Genomic DNA, 21,365 nt, shown 5'->3' with positions numbered 1-21,365 from the left:
GAATATATGTGGATTGAGGTAGATATGAAAGTACCCAAATAAGCCTAGAGACAGCATACAAGATAGTTTGATTGACAAGATGAGTCATGTTGAGGATGTCGAATGTGTGATAAACTTGCCTATGTGTAGTTTTATTTGTACTACCTCTGTCTTAAAATGGATGCAATTTTAAGTTTGGATTGAATCAACTTTTTTGAATTGACGAAGTTTATACAAAAAATCAATAACATTTATGACTCTAAATAGACATCTATCAAAATATATTTTATGATTATCTAATGATATTTATTTAGAACTGTGTAACAAAAATTGCATTTCATTAGGGGATGGAAGTAGTAGTTCTCAAAATTGGGCCTGAGATGCAACCTTCTCACACTATTCAGTTCAGTCTTTGCGTCTGAGATGCTGCTGGTGCACATTAGCAATTTAGCATTAAAGGGTTTATTTATGGCAGAATTGCTCAACATACTCAAGATCCGTTGTAGCATGTCGGCCTTGCCTTGACCGGGTAGTAGGTAGTCATGGACCAAATACATCATATACTATAGTAGCAGATGTAAGTGTAACTATGCAAGCCAAACGTTTGAAGCACGCAGACTCATCCTTGGCAGCACAAAAGCAACAAGGCATAGGCAAAGATGCTGTGCTGTGCTGTCCTGCTGCTGCTGCTACTACTACTGTTACTTCTACTGCTACTGCTTCTGTTACTCGTTGACGGCACCCCAATTACACAACACGAGCAACCGCGATGACAACCTAGCACAAATTTAATTAAGTGAACTCCAGTAAGTTTATTTTCAGCAGGGCACGTTGGCTGAAGCTATGGAAAATGAAGACACTGCAAGGACTAGAACAGGTCACAAGCTGAGGAGCTGCATGTTCAGCGTCGTCTCGTTCATCTGCAGGCATCGACACCACCATCCCGTCCGTCAGAGTTGAGAACGTACGTACGGTCGATCATATGCATGCAGAAGTCCTCTGAACCAACAGCAAAGCAGCACAGGCAGAGCAGAGCTTACCAGAGCCAGCCATGGACGTTGGCGTCCTGCTGCAGGTTGGGCTGCCGTGGCTGGAGCCTGTACTCGTGCAGCTGCGGCGACAGCTGCAGCGCCGTCATCGACGACTCCGCCGCGTCCCGGCCGGGCAGCTGCTGCTGCTGACTCTGGCTGCCACTGCCACTGGCCCCCACGTCCCACCACGGGAATGGCCTCTGGTTAATTCCCGCCATCTCGCCTGCCTGAGCCTGCTGCTGCTGCTGCCCCCTCGCAATAGCCTGGTTCTGTTTTTTCATCACAGGTCACAGCCATTCAGGTGCAGAAAAGGTTTGGAACAAACAAGGTGATCACTTGACTTGGTGAGGCTGGTCAGGAGAAGGGCCAGCCGTCTTCAGTCTTCTTACCATGAGGCATAGGTAGCCGCTCTGCTCTCCTGGTATGTGCATCTCCTGTGGAAATTCAGGAGCAAAGAGAACTCTGTCAAAACTCGATCGATGTGTACAGGCTACCACGAGAGGGAGGAATGCAGAGTACCCTTTGGCGGATCTCGAGCAGCTGCTGGTGGTCAAGTAGCTCTTGCTGCCAGAAACAAAACAAAGGGTGTTCAACGTTAGCACTGAGGCGTCTCCCAAGAGTGTGTTTTTTTAACAATAGGATAAAGAACTAAGAACCTACAAGGCTACTCCATCAATCTATCTGTCGGCGTGCTAGTCAGTGCTTAATTACCTTCCTCAGGCGAACTTTGTAGAGCGAGAACTCGATCTGCTGTTCAAGGTTGCTCAGATCTTGCACGGAGAATGTGGCCAGATCCTCCCCCATGTACTGTGCCATGATCATCCTCAGCCTGTTCCTCTCATCCTTCATCCTAGTCATCTCCTGGATGATTTTCTTCATGGAAAATGAGAGGGGAGAATATTAGGTCAGGTTACATCAGTGGAAACACAGAGATCAGTGTCTTGGTTCAAGAGAATTGGCGTACCTGCTGGATATCCATCTCCTCAAAACGGGTACTAGGGGCTTTGAGGTATCTGTCAAAGATGCTTGCTATTCTGCAACCAAAAGAAGCAGTAATATATGATATAAAAACTTTGTAAAACCCCTGATCGGCACTCAGTCATAAAGAATTACTATAGAAACTATCAACTGTTAGTATGGACCGTGAAAAAAGGGTCCCGTTAGCAATATGATACCAGTATACAGTATTATACCACCATGCACCTGATCATCATCTCTTCTTTTTGAAGAATTTAAATTGTATATCTAAGTTAGAAAGGTTCCATTATGTATGCCAAATTATAAGATTGTAGTTGGCAAGAATGATTACAAATCATTTCTGAAGCTCTCATGAAACTTTGATGTCATTACTAAAGTCAAAAACCTTATAGCAGAATAAACAAGCTTCAGAAATTCCTACCACAAGGTGTGTCTTGAAAAAATATGACAAGACAAAACAACATACTGGTGACTACACCACATCTGAAAACTCTACTTGCCCATAAAAATGATAACTGAGTTCTAGGGGCTTTCAGGTATCTGTCAAAGCTGTTTGCTACTCTGCAACAAAAAAAAGAAACAATAAATGTATGATTTAAGAATGTTTAACTGGAGATACAGAACTCGAGACGGTCACTCACTATGGAAGGATGTCTTCATTGAAACTAAATGACATAACATGGTACCAGTATGTAACACTTAGCTGATCGATGTCGCATTGTCTTTGCAGACCAATGTATGTTAAGTTAAAAGGTCGTATGCTAAGTTAAAAGATTACAATTGGTAGGAACAAATCAGTTTTAAACTGCTCATGATACTGTCGTGTTTTACCATAACCATACTAAAAAATAAGCTGAATCTTGTATATTGCAAGACATGTCCCACAAAAAATTGAAAAACAATGTATACATGATTTGTTCAACTGGAGATAGTAAATGAAAAAGAATAATTTGTAAAATTGCAGGACTACTAAACAAGCCTAAGGATAGTAAGAAACTTCAACCACATGATCTTTGGAACTATGTCATATCTAAACTTTCCTACTTCTCCTCAAAGATGAAAATGAACAAAAGGATGGATGATATGAAATGGGAAAGACTTTCACGCACCTCCATGGAGGACTGGAGTACTCATACATCCTGCCACTTCCAGAGAATATGATGACTCCGATTTGCGCATCACAAAGAATGGCTAGCTCGTTTGCCTTCTTGAACAACCCCATCCGCCTCTTGGAGAAGGTAACTTGGCGGTTTGTTGGATTCTCAATCTTCTTGAGCTCTACTTTTCCACGCCCCATTGGTACAGCTTGGTGCTTCTTCTTTCCTATTCAACCTACCAGAACATATGCTGACAGTCATGCTTCAGGATACCAAAGTACAACCATGACAAGAAGCAAATAAAGATTTCATATGTGTGAGAGGAGATAAAAGCAAATGGTCTCGAATCACCTAGATCATGAGAGATTTTTTTGAACGTATAGATCATGAGAGATAATAACAAACAGTTTCAGTCTTTCAGATGCGGGATAGGATAGAAACTTGGAAAGCTATTCATGCAGGCACAAAAGATAGTATAACTGTGCAGTGCAGTGCTTATATTTAATTCCCTAATTTGTGAACTTCAACAAAAGTAACGGTTGGTCCAGAAGAATCAAACTTTCATGAAGATCAATGGATTTAAAAAGCTTGAGAAGATGAAAACATTTCATAAGCACAAGAAGATGAAAAGATTTCATATGCATGACCAAGAGATGATATCAAATGGCTTCAAATCATCAAAGTCATGAGAGATGAAAGCATTAGTTTCACATGCAGGATTCAATGGAAACTTATCTATACAGGTACAAATGCTAGTAGTGTGTAGTGCTTATATTTCAGAAAAATCAAACTTTCATGAAGATCAAATGGATTAAAGCATGAGCAGGTCTATAAAAAAAAACTCTTCTTGTATCTTGTACTAAGTTGCCGGATGAGAATATGAGAGAGAGAGAGAGAGAGAGAGAGAGAGAGATTTCATGGAGGAGTGCTATCACCTGTATCTGCTTCTTCTGAAGATAGAGGGAAGCAAAGGGGGGCTGGTCGCCTTTATACATGGTCTACAGAATTCCTCATCTCGAGTTTATTTTTGTGAAAGTCATTGTTCACACCATCACCTGTCCTGCTGTCCCACTAGATATCACAGATAAGGAAAATATCAAACTACAAATGCAGAAATTAAGTAAATGGCGAAGTTTATAGTACTTAACTTTCTATTGTCTGTTCATTTATCAATTAGTATGTACGGATCAGACTTTGAGCCTAGCATGTACGCTACAAATCTCTATCAGGCAAACTATCACATCCAACAACAGTATGTCCTTGTGAATCAACTACTTGCAAGTAATGCATGTTGTGCAGCATGTGTGTGTATCAGAGATGGCACCAGATGACTGAAAATGGCAATGCTGAAAAGCACAAAGAACCGTGCTGTGGACTGGTAACTGCCCATAGCAGACGATGAGCTTTGCATCTAGGCTGCATCTATAAGATGGCAAGGCTAGAATTGACCAAGACATGGAATAAGTAGGGCCAATAATGCTTTCCAGTTTCCATAGGTAGCTTCGGGTCCACACTACACACCTACTTAATGTCAGGCATAGTCAAATACATGACATCTCACAGATATCCTGCTATAATTTTGTTGTTGGCACCAAACTAAAGTTCTTGGGTTACAGTTTTCGGTTATCATGGCAAATTTCAATATCCTAATTAAAAGAGACACATACCATCAGTCGTTTCATAGATACTGCCTCTAAGTTCTAAGATGAAAGCAATAATTCATGTAATAATCATAATTAGTTCAGAAACTTTGATTTCCCAAGCCTTACTCTAGGGGAGATTTTTTTCAGAAAGAAGCTTGTGAACTGGTACAGTCAGAGTTTAGATCATCATCCATGAGTCATGATCAAAGACCAGCAGAAGTGCAGAACAAGATGGTAGAAGAGCTTTTTCTTAAACTGGATACCTCCAAAGGAGTTCACGGCACCATCATAGTGACTTATAAGGCAAAGAAATGATTCTCTCCTTCTCATGTGGCAGTTGAGGCACAGGAGGAGAATCACACAACTTTGTTTGCCTGTCAGCGTCTGGTTTTCTCTCTCTTGAAGATCTTCATTGTGTTCACACTGGGTATATGGTCTATAGTTGTTACATGTTTTGTTACACATATAAATCCTCTCACTTTCCTAGTTTTGCAGTAGCTACAACTGAAGTGCCCATTTGCAATGTTTCACACATATATTTATCCTCACTAACAATATGCAGAGATGAAGGACAATAATGCTGTATTTTGTGACATATGTGAACATTCGGTGACAAACATCTTGGCTGGCACCACTTATCAATCAAAACATTCCCAATGGAACTTAGAAGTGAAAACGTACTATAAATATTTGAACTTACTCACGTAAACAAACTCGCTAGTTAGAATACAAGAACCACATAGACAATAAAGTTTCATAGTAAAATATTGATTGATACTACAGATCACACAAATGCAATCACAATTTGCTGGTCGGCGCACCAACACCAGAGGTCCTAACTTTTTTCTCGACAACCTTTGAAAGCTCCCTCACTTCCTCTTTGGGAATATGGCGAGGGTGACTTAACCAAAGACCTCCATCAACCACTAGTGTAGTCCCATTTACATATTTGCCTGCAAACAAGATTACAAAACATGTCAAATGTCTGTGTTTCAGCTGAATTCTAAGTGTTTCACAGCTCTATTGACTCCTTCAGATCACACCTAAAACAACAAAAAATACAATACATAGCTACCTAATTCTATTAGCTCTGTAGACAAGATCTTTGATATGACCTTCAAGTTTCAGGTAAGTGGTGCACGGTTCTTGTTGACATTCTGAGAGTATCTGACTTATAATAATCTGGTTAGGAAACATGTAGAACAGAACCAACCTGCATCAGAAGCAAGGTAGAGTGCAGCCATTGCTATGTCCTGCTTCTCCCCAAATTTGAATAATGGCATCAGTTCTCGCAGCCCCTTGCTCATCTCTTCAGGTGCAAGTTTCCTCACTCCTGGGGTGTCTTGAATTGGTCCAGGTGCAATCCCATTGACTCTAATGTCATAATCTGTTCCCCATTCCAGAGCCAGTGATCTTGTGATGCTATCAACCCCAGCCTATGCAAACGAATACATCAAAAAAAAAACAACTGCCTATTCCAATTATTTTCTCTTATTAAGGAGTGGTTCAGAGAAGAGAACCAGGTACCTTAGCAGCAGAGACATGAATTTGGTACCAAGACGCAGTGTAATGCAGTGTTGCACTTATGTTAATGATTAGGCCACCAGTGGACGGGCCTTTTCCAGGCCCACCCTTTTTCAGATACTTGAGGGCTTCATAGCACATTGTGTATGTACCCAAAGTGTCAATCTCAAGAACTGCAGAGAGAAATTTGGTCAATTCAAACTTCTCTGAAAAAGCGTAATAATAAGCAAAGTAAAATAAACAAGTTTTTGATCTAGCATAGGCATGGAGTTGCTGATCTAGAGGCAAGCGCAATCGCCCAAACCAAAGACTCAGTGTATTGCTGACAATTGGCAACAAAGAGCTCCACTGATCTGAATGGAAAACAAGAGCGCACTTTGAGGAAGTACCAGTCCGGAATCCCTTGGGCGTCAAATCCTCCGGGGAAGCAAGGAAGTTGCCGGCTGCACCATTTACAAGAATGTCAAGCTTGCCGAAATGCGCAACTGTCGCAGCGAGAACTCTGTCCGCATCCTCCTGCTTGCGGACATCTCCATCAAAACCAACAGCCTGCATGTCGCACCGATCTTTAGATCATTAAAGGGTAACACTGGTTTTATATCTGTATCCCAAAGAAAAAGAACTATGGTTCAAGTTGAGCACACTGAGATCACTGCAGGGAGCTAGCATACGGATACGGTTTTTATTTCACAGGTTTGGCACAGGCACATTCAGTTCTGAAAACAGCAAAGCTGTTCGGTTTGATGCACTGCATTCGTCAATTAACTAATTCTAGAGAATAGCAATCCGACCGACATTCCTTACCACATGTCACATGATAAGCAATACGATATGCACAGCTAGCAAATGCACTTCATAACTGCTAGCAACGTTAATTAAGGCAGTATACTTATAAGGAGAGAGCAAAAGGTCGCCCCCCAATTACGAGGCAGGAGCCCAAGAACCGCGGCGTAGGGAGTCGATGGGGGGACGCACCTGGAGGCCCTGGGAGCGGAGCGCGGAGACGGCCTTGTCGAGGACCTCGCGGCGGCGGCCCATGATGGCGACCTGCGCGCCGTGCCGCGCGAGCTGGGCGGCGATCTCAAAGCAGATGCCGGATCCCCCGCCGGTGACCAGCGCCGCCTTGCCCTTGACCACGTCCGCGCGGAACGGGGACTCCATAGCCTCCTCAGCTCAAATCTCGCGCGCGCCGGCGACGGCCTCGCGGTTCCGGAGACCTCGGGCGGGCGCAGATGGGGAAGCACCGAACGAGTACTTGGCAGTTGGCTGGTGGTTTGTTTGGGTTCGGGAGGACTGGAGGAGGACGGCGGAAGCTGAAGTTTCGCGTTGGCTGCTATGGCTGCCGGCGGCGGGCTCTGTCCATCTTGTTTATAATGGTAAAGTTATTTTTACCCTCAAGGGCATATGCTCTCACTATCTCTATCACTGGATTCGCATTGAGAAGTGTGCAAACACACATCTCAATACGAATCTGCTTTGAGATGTGTGATTGCACACTTCTCGATGCGAATCCAGTGGTGGAGAGAGTGGGAGCATATGCCCTTGAGGGCAAAAAAAAACCGTGTTCGGCGTTGATCTTCTCCTTCGTGTTTTCCAAGCCGGCACGGCACGGCACAGGATAGGTGCTAGCGCTAAGCACGAAGGAAAAATCGAGGGAGAAGATCGCCAAGATCAGTCAGTTAGAGAAGGAAACCGCGTCACTTTCGCCCCTCTTTGCTCGGTTGGTCTTCACCCGGGGCCGATTCGGTAGAGAGAGAAATTTAGACATGCACTATAAAGCATAGCAAAAGCTATGAATTTAGAAAAGCTAAAACATTTTATAATTTGGAATAGAGGAAATAAGAGTTGAATCCTCTAATAATTTTGCACAAGCTCCGGGGCTTGCCCCCTCCTGTTTCATAAAAAAAAATGCACAAACTCTACAAGTTTGGAGGCATTTAGAAATCTCTTTAGAGACCATGAGAGGTGACCTGTTCTCAAGTGGCATACTAGCATGTAATATATGTAACGTCCTTTTCTCGTGGGAGCATAGAAGAATTTTTAGTCCAAAAATTCTTGTTAAATACCATACAGAAATCTTGATGTAGTTGTCTGGACACCTTTTGGAGCAAGCAGAAGTACGATGGCACAAGCTAAAAATTTGATATATAGTTGTCTGGACACCTTTTGGAGTAGTGCCACATTCTCATAGCAGAAGTACGATGGCCCAATAGCTTGTGCAGGTGGCCATCTGTCCACTGGTTTCGCAGGTTAAGGTCTTTCCCAAAAAATTTTAAGATTTCTCATCACATCGGATCTTACGGTACATGCATGGAGTATTAAATTTAAACGAAAAAAAAACTAATTACACAGTTTGCTTATAAAACGCGAGATGAATCTTTTGACTCTAATTAGTCTATGATTGGACAATATTTGACACAAACAAACGAAAGTGCTACAGTACCTAAAATCCAAAATTTTTGCCAACTAAACATGACCTAAATCTAACCATTGAATTTGCGACAGGCATTGGCTTATCATTACTACCGTGGTCCATGTAGTGGACCTCTACTTGTGCTTGACCTTCAAATCTCTTTCGCTCAAACCTTGTGCAGACATGCATAGGTCTTACATGTTTGTTATTACACATACAATTTCAACCATTTCCCTTGTTTTGAGGGTACTTACAACTCCGGACAGCCAATTTGCCATGTTTTACACACATCTTGGTGTGAATTACTTGCATTGAGTTGCAACACGGAGAAGAGGGGGATGCAAGTTGTTAAATCTTCAATATAACCCTTTCATTGACAATCTGAACATACATGTGAATATTTGGCAATAAACACCTTTTGGTTGGGATCCCATACCGATCTCAACTATTTCTAATGCAAATTGGACACTGCTCAGCCGGCTAACAAGCCATGTGCATGGACTGGCGGCATTAGCCAAACTGACAACAGTATGATACAGAACACACCGAAGAGCTACTTAGTCAAAGGTGTCATCACAATTTGCTTGATGGCACCCCAACACCAGAGGCCCTAACCTTCTTCTCGACAACTTTAGAGAGTGCCTTCACCTCCTCCTTGGGAATATGGCGAGGACGACTCAACCAAAGGCCTCCGTCGACAATAATTGTAGCCCCATTTACATATTTCCCTGAAAATCAGATTGTATCACACATCAAATGTCTGGTTATCAACAAAAGAAAAATGGCTAGGTTTTCAGGTGAGGCTATTTTCTTTTTCTTCATCAACATGAGGCTAAAACTTATTACAGATCAACCACAGTGGTTACACTGACTACTTAAAAGGTATGCATGAACATAAAACAGAACGATTGTTAGTTTAGTAAGTATGGGCACCAAGTCTTTTGGCTAACTTTCAGATAAGTGGATGCTCAGTACTAACTGAAATTCCGTGTATAATGCCTTCTGATAATCTGGACAGAAAACAGGGAAGAACATGGCCAAGTGGCTAACCTGCATCAGAAGCTAGATAGAGTGCAGCCATTGCTATGTCCCATTTCTCCCCAAGCTTAAATAATGGCATCGTTTCTCGTTTTCCCTTGCCCATTTCTTCAGGCGCAAGTTTCCTCATTCCTGGAGTGTCTTGAATTGGTCCAGGTGCAATTCCATTTACTCTAATGTCATAATCTGTTCCCCATTCCAGAGCCAATGATCTTGTGATACTATCAACACCTGCCTATAAAAGCAGGTCAATCAGGAGAAGTTGCATACTTCATTAATTTTCTCTTGCAGAGAGTTTCAGAGAAGGTCCAAGTACCTTGGCAGCAGAGACATGAATTTGGTACCAAGCCGCAGTGTATTGCAGTGTTGCGCTGATGTTAATGATGAGGCCACCAGAGGAAGGATCTCTCCCTGGTCCACCCTTTTTGAGATACTTGAGGGCTTCATAACACATCGTGTATGTACCCAAAGTGTCAATGTCAAGAACTGCAGAGAGAAAATATTGTCAATGCAAACTTCTCTAGAACATGAGTATTAAGGACCGTAGTATAATAAACAAAAGTTAACAGAACTGTAGTTCTTAAGGTAGCAGACTAGCACAACTGCACAAACTAGTAAGAGCCAGTGTAATAATGGTAAACAGTGTACACAAAACTTGAATGAAGAATACCACTGAATCAAAACAAGGGCATGTCACGATGCAGTACCTACCGGTTCGGAATCCCTTGGGCTTCAAATCCTCTGGGGAGGCAAGGAAGTTGCCAGCAGCACCGTTGACTAGAATGTCAAGCTTGCCAAAGTGCTCAACTGTTGCTGCGATCACTCTGGCAGCATCCTCTTGCTTGCGGACATCTCCATCGAAACCAACAGCCTGCAAGTCACAGCAATCTTGGTTTGCTGAATTGTTACTGACCCGAATTATGGTAGGGGCATTGTGAATTTCATTTGATAAGTAGAGGCACAGGCAATATTATATTCCAAAGATACAAGTATAAAGTGCTTGACTGCCTGCAGCCCTGCAAAGATGCATTCCTACATTAGAGCCACTTCCCAGACTAAAAACTGATGCATTAGATTTGGTGAACCAAGATTACTCGCCATTCAGCGAATGTTTCTTCCTCACAGTATTACTCAGGCAGTAACAAATTCCTTTTTTTTTTTTGGCACCATTATGAATTTGCATTGATCACCAAAGGAGACTAAATTAGAGTGGCATGAAAATTACACCGGTTAACCTTTAAACCATTCACAACTTCACAAGTCTGATCACGCAGAAAAATGCTAGAATTCTAGAACAGACAGTAAAGATTGTAAAGACTACAGATCCTCCATGATAGACTTCATAGAGTCAAATCAAAGATCCTAAATTAAGTAATTAAGGGTACAATAGTGCAGAGTGCTCCTAGCAAAGCTGTTCCCAATCACTACATCAAAATCCCTCATCCTCCTAATATACACGTTGAAGTTTTGTTTTTGGCCTGTCTTGGCTCACCTTATTTTTAATATAATAACAGGCAGTCCTCCTGCCTCGTCCGCTTCAAAAAAAAAAAACGTTGATCCTCATGTCAGTATTTGCGTCCCATGAGATCTATTAGGGTTTCTGTCCATCTAATCCCACCAACTGTACAGAATAGTCCTGTTCACTTTAGATTTTTCAACTGAAAACGTCATGTTCATGCATATCCCAAGCTTGTGAAGAGCCCCTCTGCTTCTCCAATACTAGAGAACAAGGGCACCAGGTTCATGCCATTTAAAAACATTGCCTTGAGTACTGAAATATGGTATGAAACAATGTCCACTTGGAAAGAATTGCCTAGACACATATATTTCTCTATCCTACTAATTGCTCTAGTATGATCCTTTGAAAAAACAAATAGCAAGTGAGCAACCTTGTTCAAACCAACCCAAGCAGGATTCTATTTTCTACACTCCACTCCTCTAACACATAACTCTCAGGGGAGGTGAATCTTCACAATTTGTAGGCAATTAAACCACGCCTTAGATCCCATTAGGGCCAGTGGGTGACCACTTCTTCTTCTTGTTCTTAGTACAAGGAAAGACCTCAGATATTGTCTGGGCAAGAGGAGAGGTGACCCTAATCTCAAGTGTCACGTTATTTATGTACCCCCCCCCCCCCCCCCTTTTTTTTTTTTTTGTTGCCAACTAAGGAGAAATGTAAGATTACAGCAACTGAACCAATAATTTAATAGCATAGTTCTTGCACACGACATTGGACGACTACCCGATTGTCATCTTACTACTGGCACTACTTGGCAGCAGAAAAGCCAACCCCCCAGGCCCCAACCCCAACCCAAACGGACGACGAGAGCCAAGGAAAATAAGCACGACAGTGGTAGATTGGTAGGTAGAGCGGGAGTCTACGGGTGATAGGATACGTGCGCACCTTGAGGCCCTCGGAGCGGAGCGCGGCGACGGCCTTGTCGAGGACCTCGCGGCGGCGGCCCATGAGCGCGACGTGCGCGCCGTGGCGCGCGAGCTGCGTGGCGATCTCGAAGCCGATGCCGGAGCCCCCGCCCGTGACCAGCGCCGCCTTGCCCCTCAGCAGGTCCGCGCGGAACGGCGACTCCATTGCCTGCCTTCCGCCCAGGTCGCGCTCCGGATACCTTGGAGTCCTGGTCTCTTGGACCTTGGTCCTTTGGTGGTGGGGAAGAAGATGGCAGTGGGCACTGTGGTGGTTGACAGATTGCGTGGCCTTGTCTTTGACACGAGGAAAAAAAGCCTACAAGTGGATCAAATTGTTTTCGAGGAAAACGTGGAGCACATAATTTGTTTTTTTTCTGCGGGGAACGTGGAGTATGTATGTGGCCTCCTGTCAAATTACAGTTCACTTTGACTGTAACTTCAATGAAACTTTTATTGAGATTTTAGGAGAAATGGAAAATTGGTATTGACCATAACGACATGTATTAGTTTATAAATAAAAACTCCGTCGAAACAATATTTCATGGAAAAATGAAATCAACTAGACATTGTAGGCACTCAGCCTAGTGGAATGGAGAATGTCCAAAGAACGTGGCCCCCTTGATTTTCCAAATCTGCAAGAGAAAGAATAAAACTGTGCAACAAGCTTTAACTGATAGTAATTGGATGAGGGACATTAATCTTTTGAGGGTTGATACTGCACAACATTTTTACCCAATTTACTCGCCTTTGGCAAGGACACAGGAGGTGGAATTAAATCTGGAAATTCAGGATCAAATTACATGAAAGCTCGCTGCATCTAAGAAATAGACAGCTTGCTCAGCGTACCTGGCAATATGCTCTTGAACCAACGGAAAATTTCCTAGCCATGAAGGATAGAACAACATGGATTCTATGGTCCAGTGGTGGCATTCACTTAGGATGTCAACTGCTTCTCTATGTAAAACAATAAGATTGATGACACTTCTTGTCACATGGAAGCTTTGAAAAGAGCGAAATGCAAGGATATCTAAGCACCAATACAAATCGCCAATGGTGTTGATTGGAGAGATCAAGGAAGAGGCTCGACTTTGGTGTAGTGCAGGAGCCAAGCAATTACGAGAAATTTTGTCTATAGTTTAAGCCGTTTGCCTCTTTTGCCTTGAGGGCCTAAATATCTCATTTGGTTGGTTTGTTTGTTTTCAATTTTTCACTTGTACTGGTTGTTTCCTCTTCTATATTAATATTTTTTCCTGGCAAGAATGCCAGCAATTTTCGAAAACACGATTCAAGAAGCAGATCAAGACGGAGAGAATGATCATGAGACTCCCCAGCGAAGACATGGAGGGCATGTCTTTTGTGTTGCTGTTATATGTCTTGTTTGTTTTAGCTAGGTTTTGCTTCTCCATGTAATCAAAGTTAGTTGGCAGTTCGGATGTCAAACTCTAGCTCGTTCTAGCGATCTATTTCTTTTCTTTTCTGAACAATCTAAACTGTTGTACTTCCGGTGCTATGGTAATGGAAATGGGGAATGGGGATGTGCTCGCTTTGAAAAAAAAAAACCTAGACATTGTAGATGGTGATGTATTTTTCTATAAATTTCATCAAAGTTATAGAAAACTGGTTTAGAGCAAAATTTAAATAAAATACAATTTACAGCAGACGGAATGTTTGAAAAGTCTTGGAGACGCAATGAAGTTTGTTTTGTCACGTTTATTAAAGCGAGTGATCATCACGCCCTGATATAAAGAAGGCCCAGTCAGTAGGTAGGAGTGGATTGTAATGACGATATTTCCAGCCCAATTAAGGCCTTGTTCGTTTCTTCCGTATTCAAAACGGGCCTGTTTCTCTTCTTGGGCTGGATTGAGTGATTCCCAGTGATTCAATGAAACCTAGTGAGCATATTGAAAACGGGCCTATTTTTCTTCCGGAGAGCAGGAGGCCCAGAATTGATCCTGTGTAATAATACAGGAAAAACGCTAGGAATAAGCTGGCTATAATTCAGCCCTAAATTAACCGAACAGTCATTCTCGTTTAGACCAAGATTAATTCTGAGTCCAGTGGAGCCAAAACGAACAAGGCCTTAGGTGGACAGAGTCAGACGACGCACCGGAGAGCCAAAGGTGGCCTGGGCCAAGATCGCCATCAAGGCCGCTGGCGCGGCAACGCTTCGGCGAGACGCTGCCTGGCACTGCCGTGCTCATGTCCGGCGACAAGGTTGCTGATGGTCCACAGAGTGGTAAGTTCACCGTGTTCAAGGCCGACCTCGTCTCGTCACGATGGTTGGAGGTGAAGAGCGTCGGCCGGGTCCACTTCTTAGACGACGACGTGTTCTGCAACGGCTTCCGTCGCCAGTTTGGCTCCTACGACATGACGTGCCTCCATTGGAGGAGCTTTGCAATGGCGCTGCCGCGCCGGGCCGGGACACGCCGGGCCGGTGACATGCATGGCTCTTCAATTCCCTTGGTAAGAATGAACTGATCAAGCAATCCACACACACACACACACATAGCTAGTACTACACTTGAATTCAGCTTTGTTTTCTACGCCTTGTCGTGTAAGGCGTGTAACCATGTACCTCGACTGGGAAAGTACTCTTCACGTATCCGGCAGCGACAGCGACACCGGCTCTGCGGCGTCACCGCCTGCGGGGACCTGGTCTGGTCGCGTTCAATACGTCGGTGTCGACAGCGACACCGGCCGGCGAGCCGTTCGTCTCCGGCGTCGAGCGCGGCGGCGACACTCCTCCTGTGGGCTCGCCAAGATCCACGGCGTCGAGCTCGATCTCGTCGCACGCGCAGCTCACGGTGTTCCACGCGGGCCTCGCGGACACCGTCATATATATGCATGGGACGAGGAGACCCGACGCTGTTCGACGACGCGCGGCGAGCGCGGACTCGTGCACCAGTGTCCAGTGGCACCACACCGGCAAGCTCAACGCTTGATGATCTGGCGACGCGTGTGGACCGAAGAAATCACACGGCAGCCCGAAAGCGGCTCCTTGGCTCGCTTCTTCGGCTCGAGCTGGGCTCGCGTCGACTTCAGCTCCGTCGCGTATAGTAGACGGGAAATTAAGCGCATTGCCGCCCGCAAATGACGCAGCAAATGCTTGCCCGCGATGCCAACGGGCGCCTAAGTGATGTGCTGGAAGCGTGCGTGCAGTCCTTGATCGTCTGCCGCCATTATCTGTCATTCCATCATATATGTGTTTCACTGAACAAACAACTGTACCTGGTATATGGATTGGTAAATAACTTCTTCATGTAGAAACAAATTTTGTATCCGATCCAGTAGCTAGGTGTTCCGTCCGACGCTCGCCACTGTATAAAACTCTTGTAACATTTGGTTACCAACCTCTTAATAAAAAAACAGGCTGAACCCTCCCATCGCGAAAAATATGCTGAACTAGTTTAATCTGTACAGTTGTGACTTGTAGCTGTATCTAGCTAGATTGTTAATTTCTTCAGTTATTCAGTACTGGAGGAGGTCTTCACACGCTGCATATATTGTACCAGCATGTCCACCGTGTGGCAGCCTTCCAGCGTTGTAGACGGCAGAGTGCTCCCATGCACGGTCCTCTGATGAAATGACAAAGCAGAAGATTAATTCCAGGTCCCAGCAGCCAGCACCGGTTGTGTTGTGTACTCACGTCGAGGGAGCCAAAAACGCGAGCCCAGCAAGGAGCGATGTGTCTGGGAGGATAAAAGAAGATGCGGAGGATCGGAGGAGCCGTGTGATTTCTTGGGCCGACACGCGCGCGTCACCAGATCAAGTAGCAAGGTCACCAGATCAAGTAGCAAGAGTAACACCCTTGCTTCCTCTAGGACCCGACACAGTTCATGCAATTACAGAGAAGTAGCTAAATGTGGCGTCAATTTGATGCCCATGCGCAAATTCCCCTGGACTAGGGTGCAGGACTTCAGATCGACGGAAGCACATCCTGCAAAGACGATCTATCCTCCTATGCCCGCATGAGAATTTTACATTTGAGCAAGTGCCTTGGACAGTATAGCGCGAACCACAAATCAGGCAAACACAGTCATCTGCAAAACATAGGGAATAATCAAATATTAAGGCAAGGAATAGCTACTGCAAGGTATGGACAGAAGTCAACATTTTATGAGAAAGCAAGATATACATCCTGACTAAAGGAAGGAGAAGAAAGAGATATACATTTTCCACTCCGACGTTTAGCCCACCAAAGGGGAAAACCTAGGAACTTGTATGCTTCATTAACTGGTTCATCTGAAAATACATGGCAGAAACCAAGATATATATCAGGCTGATTGAAAGCCTACAATACAATAGCAAACCCAGAAGAAACAAAAACAAGAACAAGAACAAAACACAAGCTCATCAAGTACTTGTAAACTATCCCTCTTGTAAATAAATTAATGTTAAAAAAGCTAATAATTTGCCATAAATCAATGAATATGCCCACAAAGAAGGCACCATACAAGTGCTTGACAAGGTTACAAGTCATTGAACCTCATGAGCTCTGGCACTACTAGACGCATAGACCAACTAAGCAATGCAGTCAATTCCAATGGAATTCCCAGTGTCTTTGAAGGTAAGCTAAGTATTATTGTCTACTAAAAGACATCGAGCTACACTGGTGGTATATACAAAAGATCTTTATTAAAGAAAAAAACATGCTAGATAGACAAGGCATGATTTTTCTTAAACAAAAGTGTGGGCACAAATTCATAGTACATACCTAATGGTGCACATGTTACAATTCCACCATGATAAGGAGAACCATTCATCTCAAAAAAGAAGAGGGTCCGTGGCCCATATAGGAATGAGAAGCACCTCGCTTTCCTCTGACGAGCCACAAAGTTGCCATGAGCCCAGACTCCTCCTGCCATGCTTGTTCCTGCACTTTGCATCACCTTTTCAGAAGCAAGTACGTATTCCAAGCCCTGAACATAGTCAGATCGAGAGAAGCAATCGATGAATATGCTGTTGAGAGTGCCAGAGCATTTATTTGATCAATTCTGATAGAAAAATGAGTTAGAAACATCACCGGATGCCTAGCATTGTAGTATTTCAAGCATTGTATTGCAGTCTGCATTTGCTGTCCTTGAATTTCCAAGTACTTCGGGCCACTTTCTCTGGCAATAAGGGTAAACAAATTTGAGGAATCAGACAGACAAGCGGGAAGTCATACATGGTGGTACAAGGGATGATGGTCCCAAACAAATTTGAGCAATCAGACAGACAAGCAGGAGGTGATACATGGTACCTAGAGTATATAGGTGACATGTAAAATAGAGGTGTCAAACTCCGCATTTGTCAAGATAAAACAAATATTCAAACAAAGAGGACTAATGGTCAGCGGAGGGCAGATAACCTAGACATTTCCATAAATCAAATTGGCTACGAAAATCTCAAATATTCCACCTTGTACCTAGCTCGTGCAACTTAATGATCACTAATCTTAGCAAATTCGATTCAACAGCATATGATTCTTAGTAACAATAATGGGATTTTTCGCAATTCCTGGTCAGTCGGGGGAACTAGATCCCGTCAGAGCAGAGCACTCGTATACCCTTTGTAGATCGCTTGCTAATAAGAAAACTAGCGGGAAAAACATAAGCTACTGATTACCTAAAAAGTTGCTTGAAGAGATGTTGGTCTATGGACTCGTAGTAGTCGACCTCCACCTCGAGCGGAGGTAGATAAGCCATTCGTCCACCTTGTAGAAGATCCAGCGCAGCAGATAGGCGACTAACCAGCACACATGCCCGGCGGTATTGATGAGAGAGGGTGGGCGATCTTCCCTGCGCATGGCCTGCGGCGCTTCCAGATCGCCGTCGTCGGAAGCATGCGTCACCAACGCCTTGCCGGTTGCCATCAAAAGTTTGCCCGCCCCGCAGCTGTCGCGCGTCGTTCCCTCGCCGTATCCGCTCCCGGCGGCGCTGTCGCGCCCTGGTCCCTCGCGGATCCGCCCCTCGGACCTCGGTGCAATCGCGCCTCTGGTTGGGGGATTTGGGAGACAATCCTTTCGGGCTCCGTGAGGCAACGCGAGTGGGCCATTGGAACGTGATTTGCAACGTGAAAAAGGAAAAACAAAATACAGGTTCGAGGGATGTGTTAGTTATAAATCAGTTTACTCCTCCTTTTTTTTAAGCTTGTGGAATGGGATGGGTTGATGTATTATCTTAATTTTTTATAAGCTAATAATTAGGGCTAGTGTGACAAATGGAATCATTTCACTCAATTTTAGAAATAAACACATAACAAGAAAACTGGGCGCCTCTTTGCCGCGCCAGCCTGGGATTTTTTTTCATTTGATCAAGCAAATGGTGGGTGTTATGGAGTTGCTACCCTGCCACTAAAGATGTCAATGGGGCCCGCGACCCGCGACCCGATGGGTATTTACTCTATTAGGGTATCAATATGGAGTGAGACCAGTACACATGGGTACACAAACGGAGCAAACCCTTTACCCATTGGGTACGCGGGTATGGGGACGTTCCAGTAGTCCCCATACCCATTTACCCATGGGTGAAAAATACCCAACCCAAAACTAAAGAAGCCCAGCCACCAGTCCACCGGTAGCCCATACACTGAAACCCTATATAGTGCTAGCAAAGTACTACTCTCTACTATGTGATTTGTATGGATAATGAACTATTATGGTGTTGTGACTAGTGGTTGCAGCAGAAATTATTATGTTGCTATTTGCTAGGTATATGGTGAGGTGGCTATGTGACGATGCTTGTGAATGGCTATGTGACGATGCTTGTGAATTGCTACTACGTGAGTGATGCTTGTGAATTACTGATGTTTGGCGGGTATGGGTGACCCGCCGGGTCTAATTTACCCACCCAGGTATAGGTCTAGGGAAATTTTCCTACCCATCACTGTATATGGGGATACCCATGGTGTTATATTGTTGTCACGGGGATGAGTCTGGGTAGTTCATACCCGATGGGGATTTACCCATTGCCAACATTACCTGCCACAATGCCACTGCAACCTCTCACATTTCAATGACAAAACTCGAATACGTACTTTAACTATGGGGGAGATGGAATGAATCAAATAAATAGCGTCTAACACTGAAATCAAGATCATCTATGCTCTCAATTTTGAACTACCTGGATTTTTAAATTATCTATAATAACATTGTTCGTCAGAAAATGTAGGCAACAGACGAAAATAATTTTATTATCTCATGAAGTTGTCATTACTAATGCCATTTCACTCTTGTAAGAATCTTCATATTTCTTAGTAGCATTATAGTATATGTCAAGCTAGAAGTGTACTACATCAAATTATCTATGAAATAAATTAGACAAAAAGTACATGTTGTATTAAAGTACTACAATTAATTCAGAAGTTTTGACATTTTGTAACAGGTTTAAGACTTTAAGTACCAGAATGTTTTATTTTAAATTTTCTTAAAATAAACAGGTCAAGATGTAGCAATCTGAAATGTCAGGTCTTGTTCTAAGATGGGAAGCTCTTGAATGCCACTGTTTGTCAGGTCTTGTACTATCTAGGTCTTCAAAGATAATCCTATTCTTGATGGTCTGCGGACTTCTGTTAGTTAAATTTGAAGTTGTAGATCTAAGAACAGTCTTGTCCATTGAGATCTCCATGCCATTGATCTTGATATCTAGTGTTTAAAGCAAAGGAGTACATTTTGATTCAAAAAACGGTTTAGTGCGGACTTGGATTGAGACCCAACTGCTAACTGTTTTTGTTGCCCACCAGCACAGCCCATTACCGTTCCAGCCCAATTGAAGCAGCGGGCAGAAACCGGCCCAGCTAGCCATGTATCGTTATCGTTTTATAAAGGATCCGTTCACGCGCAGTGAAATTCTTCCGTCGCCGGAAATCTAAGACCGGATCTCTTCTCTGGAACTGCAAGTCAGATATCCTAATGCTGGTGGTACGTCCTGGAAGACAACGACTCAAACGAGTTTGTGGATTTATTTCTAGTTTTCTGTTTACGCTTTATTTTATTTAATAATTCGTTGTGAATTTACTAGACGCCATTAGTTTGTCTGATCACTCTATATGATCAGATCGTTACATATATATTGTCTGATTTTCGAATTTTCTCCTTATTGTCTCGGTGAACTTTTTTTTTCTTCTTTCGTGGTCTCGGTCTCGGTGTAAGAGTCTTTTGTCGCGCCGTCCTCCCTCACGTCGAGCTAGCTAGGCTGCCGCCGCCGTGAGAGAGAGCCATATAAACATGCCGACGGATATCATTAATATTTTATTTGTTTTTATATTTTTAGTCGGATTCGGATTTAAATTCGGGTACGAATAATTTCAACCAGGATAAGATACAATTGGATATCGATATTATAAATATACTATTTAAATATTTAGATACGGATACGCTATCGGATGTCGAATATTCGGATCTAGATACGAATAGATCTGAATTTCTCTAAACAAATTCAATCTTGATTACGGTTAGAAAATATCTGTACCATTTTTATCCCTAGTGATTGACTATTGTAACCAGCAGGGTGCCCGGCCGGCGAGCGCGACGGCGACGGGAGTCCGATCCGGCAGTTCCACGTCAGCGCATGCACACCGCAGCGGCGGAGTTCTTATCCGACTATACAGGCAGCGTGTTGCGTGTAGGACAAATATAAATATAGTCCAATAATCCAGCACAGCCGCAGCCACACGAGCACGACGACGACCCTTGTTTGTGTGCCTCAACGATCAGCCACATAGCGTACGTGTGCGTCCTTCTCGTACAGGAGCCGCGCCGTCGCGTCGTGCCAAATTGACTTGGTTCGTTTATTTTATACAGTCGTATTTTATTTAAACTAATAGTATTTTTCTCTTATAATAAATCAGTCAATAATAATAATTTCAATCATGACTTTTCACCAGCGAACGGACTCCCGCGACCAGATATGCCGGAATATGCCACGCGACTTGGCGCCAGGCGAGGCCGCCGGTCTTCTATCTCTCGCCATCGCCATGCATGACAACATGAGTGATCGAGAGCAACGCGCTCTCCATCGAGAGGCCAGGCTTCCGGCGCCATGCATTCATGCTGGTTGATTGATGCCGAGAGAACGATATATAATGATGCCACAACCACATCATGATGCCTGAGCGAGACCACAGACGGCCACCGGCCACCTGGTGCCCAGGTAGTGGCCCACAATAATAATGCTGCGTACGTACAATACCCATACTTTGGAATCTTGGATGGATCAGGGTAATAATCCTCCATTCCAAATACTTCCTAAAACTGCCT

At 43.7% G+C, this 21,365-nt stretch overlaps 4 protein-coding genes across 7 annotated transcripts; all 4 read right to left on the bottom strand.

The window, feature by feature from the left end:
* LOC8063965 (MADS-box transcription factor 31) lies at positions 359–5,142 on the bottom strand. Its single transcript, XM_002447045.2, has 8 exons — positions 4,021–5,142; positions 3,098–3,320; positions 1,975–2,044; positions 1,722–1,883; positions 1,530–1,574; positions 1,400–1,444; positions 1,020–1,279; positions 359–899 (listed from the first exon to the last, which is right to left on the bottom strand). Coding segments are annotated over exons 2-8 (771 nt in total). The 5' UTR covers positions 3,286–3,320; positions 4,021–5,142; the 3' UTR covers positions 359–898.
* Positions 5,339–7,627, bottom strand: LOC8063964 (peroxisomal 2,4-dienoyl-CoA reductase). Its single transcript, XM_002447044.2, has 5 exons — positions 7,228–7,627; positions 6,642–6,801; positions 6,256–6,425; positions 5,942–6,164; positions 5,339–5,681 (listed from the first exon to the last, which is right to left on the bottom strand). The coding sequence occupies exons 1-5, from the start codon at positions 7,411–7,413 to the stop codon at positions 5,527–5,529; spliced, it is 894 nt and encodes a 297-aa protein (XP_002447089.1). The 5' UTR covers positions 7,414–7,627; the 3' UTR covers positions 5,339–5,526.
* On the bottom strand, positions 9,001–12,405 carry LOC8063963 (peroxisomal 2,4-dienoyl-CoA reductase). Of its 3 annotated transcripts, none has more exons than XM_002447043.2 (5): positions 12,108–12,405; positions 10,415–10,574; positions 10,020–10,189; positions 9,716–9,938; positions 9,001–9,393 (listed from the first exon to the last, which is right to left on the bottom strand). In XM_002447043.2, the coding sequence occupies exons 1-5, from the start codon at positions 12,291–12,293 to the stop codon at positions 9,239–9,241; spliced, it is 894 nt and encodes a 297-aa protein (XP_002447088.1). In that variant the 5' UTR covers positions 12,294–12,405; the 3' UTR covers positions 9,001–9,238. The 3 variants fall into 3 exon arrangements, with proteins under 3 accessions (XP_002447088.1, XP_021317900.1, XP_021317901.1); XM_021462225.1 differs by having other exon boundaries at positions 10,415–10,719; positions 12,108–12,130; XM_021462226.1 differs by lacking the exon at positions 12,108–12,405 and having other exon boundaries at positions 10,411–10,574.
* On the bottom strand, positions 15,339–18,196 carry LOC8072342. Of its 2 annotated transcripts, XR_002453882.1 has the most exons (6): positions 17,735–18,196; positions 17,151–17,238; positions 16,842–17,046; positions 16,298–16,369; positions 15,774–16,167; positions 15,339–15,702 (listed from the first exon to the last, which is right to left on the bottom strand). XR_002453882.1 is itself a non-coding variant. In XM_021462494.1 (5 exons), the coding sequence occupies exons 1-5, from the start codon at positions 17,812–17,814 to the stop codon at positions 15,962–15,964; spliced, it is 651 nt and encodes a 216-aa protein (XP_021318169.1). In that variant the 5' UTR covers positions 17,815–18,196; the 3' UTR covers positions 15,339–15,961. The 2 variants fall into 2 exon arrangements, 1 of the variants encoding a protein (XP_021318169.1); XM_021462494.1 differs by having other exon boundaries at positions 15,339–16,167.

The sequence above is a fragment of the Sorghum bicolor genome, chromosome 6 (assembly GCF_000003195.3).
Source record: "Sorghum bicolor cultivar BTx623 chromosome 6, Sorghum_bicolor_NCBIv3, whole genome shotgun sequence".
Classification (NCBI taxonomy): Eukaryota; Viridiplantae; Streptophyta; class Magnoliopsida; order Poales; family Poaceae; genus Sorghum; species Sorghum bicolor.
This window is presented reverse-complemented; position numbering and strand designations above follow the sequence as displayed.